Consider the following 3,835-nt stretch of genomic DNA (forward strand, 5'->3'; position numbering starts at 1 on the left):
CCTAGACCCTTCATCTGATGAAGGGTCTAGGCCCGAAACGTCAGCCTCTCTGCTCCTATGATGCTGCTTGGCCTGCTGTGTTCATCCAGCCCTGCACCTTGTTGTCTGGAATAAAATGGTGTTCCCTACAAATTACCTTCTGGCACTAAAAAACCTTGGTGGTGGAGGGTGGGGGACATGTTCATCATTGAAAATATGTAAGTTAGATTGCCTAGATTTATGAACTTTTCAGTTCAATTCAATCCAAAAAAAGTAGTAACAACCTGAATATAGTTCTTTGGTGTTAACTCTTCTAAAAAAAAGGAAAAGTACACTTTGGATTGATTTTCTTTTTTATGTTTGACTTTTAAATATGAAGTAGCAGGAATTTGTAAAAAGTAAATGATCAACACAAAACATTTTAGTACTCAATTATGTGGGTTTTTTTTGGCTTGAACCAGGTAAATGCTTTGGTACTGCAAGTTCATAATGGTGTACATCAGGAAAAAGGCTTAATGGAATGAATTATCTTTCACAAATCCATATGCAAAAACAAAAAAATTTCCTGCGATTGGTGCTCAAATACACGTCCAAACTATTTCCACTGGCATTTGCTGGTGGCATTATTAAGATACACATTTGAATCCTCCCATTATTAGAAACTGCAATGCATTCCAAAACACACCAGTTGAGATTGTACTGCATCTCAAGCTGGATTGAAGTAGTGGCATATATCTCTTTTCAGTCATGTCCTGCCTTACAGAAAGCATTAAACTAGCAACACTTCAGTGAAGATTTTAAGATCATAAAACATAAGAGCAGATGTCAGTCATTCTGTCCATCAAGCCTGCTCCACCATTCGATAAGATTATGTATAACCCCACTGCAATTTTACCCACTTTCCTGCCTGCTCTCTATAAGCCTAAATTCCTCTGTAGGACATTTTACAGTATGAGGAAAGCTCTGTACTAGAATGCACTCTGACAAAAGGTTAACTAGCTAAAATATGAATTTTTAGAAAATTCTTTCCTGGGACATGGAGTCACTGGCAGGCCAACATTTGATGCCCATCCACTGAGATAACGTTGCCAGAAGTGCAGTAGAAATCCTGATGTGCATAAAGAACATTTTGGCTAGTGAGGCAGCAAATTGGGACCAGTTCAAAGGAATTTCTGATTAGATCTCAGACCAGTTCTTACGCAACTACTACAGCAGCTAATGTCTAGGCAGTCTCCTCCCCAAGGGTATTGGTTGGATGAGCATGAGGGTGCTGGAGTTCATCGCACGAAATGGCATTTATAATGTGAACTCGTACATCAGACGGCCTGACATTCAACATTTATGAAAAACAAACTCCATGCTAACAAGTGCAAGTCCAAGGCCAAGTAATCTCCAGCAACTATCTCACTTCTTGACTCTCCAAAGCTATCCATCAACACAGCACAAAAAAATGGAATACTTCATTTTACACTGACTAAGTGCAGTTCCAACAATCAAGAAGCTTGACACATTCAGGACAAGGCAACCTGCATATTAAGATGCCACAGATAATTTCAAACATTCACTCCCTCAATCACGGGTGCACTGTTGTCAAAATGTTTGGCATCTACAAAATGCACTGCAGCAACTTGCCGAGTTTCTTTGAGGTAACATCCAAAATCACAATGTAAATGGAGAATGGTATGGACAAATGAGTTCACTCTCACAACCTGCAAATTTCCCTTCAAGTCGCATCTCTCCCCAACTTGGGAAAAATGACACTCTTCTTTCATCGCTGGCCAAAATTGAGAAACGCAGTACCTAACAATACTGATTTTGTACCTGCACTCATCCAGACTGCAATGATTTGAGAAAATAACTCACCACCAGTACCTTCTCAAGGGTAACTAGAAGTGGCAATAAACGTTGCAGCCCTTGAGAAAAATAATTTGGCAGCACAACGGGGAGAAGGCAACTCTACTAATTTATACAATTCCGACTAGTATTCAACCTGTGGTTACAGGTTGTAAACTAAGTTCATTCCACAATATTGTTTTACATTGAGTTCTCAGAAATGTCCAGTGCCACCTCATCTCTCTAAACACAATACGTATGCCTGCATCCACAAAATCCTAATTACACTATGCTTTCAAAGTAAATAACTGACTGACAAAGTAACCTGATTGATTTTTAAGCCCTGTCTAAAGACAGTCTTGCAATTTCCAAAGTCATACAACCCAGTGCACAACAATTTAGATTACTTACTGCACTGAACAGCCCTTCAGAATAACACAGAAAGGATACAGGTAAAGGTAAAGTTTTACCAGACCATAGGACTTCCCTTTCATTAGTGACAGATGCTGGTAGTTTAATCAGGGTCACCACACCTCAGTTGAGGGGAGAGGTTGAGCAGAAGGGGCCTTCATCGCTACTTCAATTCAAGAACACAGCAGTGCTTCTAACACACTATTTTGAGGAGTTTGTTCTGTTGCAACAACAGTGAAAAGCTGCACTACATGAATAGCTTTACTTCAATCAGAACCATAAAATCATTCAGGAATATTGCTCCCATCTCACTCGCTTTTTGAAAGGTATCATGGTTTTTTTTTGTGCCCACCTGAGACAAATTACAAGAAGTATCTATTCAATCTTTTAAATATAAAAATGAGGAGAATTTTCCTTATTACAATTATGTAGATGATGCTTTATTAATGAGTTACCTTTTTGGACTCCACAAAAATGTATTCTTCTACTTCTTTGGTCATTACTTCCTCTGGTACTATCTTCAGTTTTGTGGAAAGGAACTTTATGGCACGTTCTCGCACAATGTCCTCCCCCTGTATTATCTGTGTGAAAAGACCACCTAAGGTTCCTTTGGGTAAAAGAAAATTAAGAACACAATTAATTTTAAACTCAGTGTGGATATACTAACATGAAAGTTTGTAAAATAGGCACAGCATTAGCCAATAATAACCCAAGTGATACATATGTACACTCAAACAACTGGTATTTCACAATGCATTTTATGTTCCATTAAGCCGTTGATAATGTATCAAATGACCCAAATTTAAATACTTGTCATTGTTATGCCTAAGAGTAAACTAATGTCACCTGTCCTAATTCGCCTCCTCAATCCTAAAGATTTTACAAGTGTCAGTACTTAACTTTTCAAAACAACTTTTGCTGGTTTTAATTTTTCTTCTCTGTCACACCAATTTCCAAATGTTTCAATTTTTTTCACTTCTTACAATTCTGCCACTTTACATCTTATTTCAGGTATATAATTTGTCAGTCTGCACAATAATTGCTACTTGATGACATTTCACTGCGACAAATTCAAGATAGATGAGATAAAAGACATAAGACTTCCTCTGCCGTTAGTCATTATGACGATCTTAAATAATACAGATACTGACACATCAGGTTTTTCAATGTTGTGTGCCTTCTCCAAACTAACTACCTGTTCAATAATGTGTGATAAATGAACAATGGTAGAAAAAATAATTTTGTATTACGCCTGAGCATGGTTTGAAACAGCCATTCTATTTTCATACCATATATCCAAGTAACGTGTACCTTGATAACACAGTCACAATAATTAGGAGGAAAATGATAGTTACCTTTGGCATCAATCTTGAATATACATATTAATGCATTATTAACCAAATTGAACTCCGCACTATCATCTGTGAAAAACAAAAGGAGAAATTCTTGTAATTCAGAGCTGAAAGTAACTAGTTGAAGTAACTCAGAGACAGTAAGAACTGCCGACGCTGGAGTCAGAGATAACAGTGTGGAGATGGAAGAACACAGCAGGCGAGGCAGCATCAGAGGAGCAGGAAAGTTGATGTTTTGGGTCGGGACCCTTTTTCAGAAA

At 37.9% G+C, this 3,835-nt stretch overlaps 1 protein-coding gene across 1 annotated transcript in view; it reads right to left on the bottom strand.

Moving 5' to 3' along the window:
* api5 (apoptosis inhibitor 5) overlaps window positions 1–3,835 on the bottom strand; it is an 18,260-nt gene that overhangs the window by 3,873 nt on the left and 10,552 nt on the right. Inside the window, exons 4-5 of the mRNA XM_048607205.1 lie at window positions 3,579–3,644; window positions 2,679–2,830 (exon numbers count right to left, since the gene is read on the bottom strand). Coding sequence (XP_048463162.1) covers window positions 2,679–2,830; window positions 3,579–3,644 — 218 coding nt within the window. The remainder of the gene's footprint in view (window positions 1–2,678; window positions 2,831–3,578; window positions 3,645–3,835) is intronic.

The sequence above is a fragment of the Rhincodon typus genome, chromosome 17 (genome assembly GCF_021869965.1).
Source record: "Rhincodon typus isolate 14 chromosome 17, sRhiTyp1.1, whole genome shotgun sequence".
NCBI classification, from domain to species: domain Eukaryota; kingdom Metazoa; phylum Chordata; class Chondrichthyes; order Orectolobiformes; family Rhincodontidae; genus Rhincodon; species Rhincodon typus.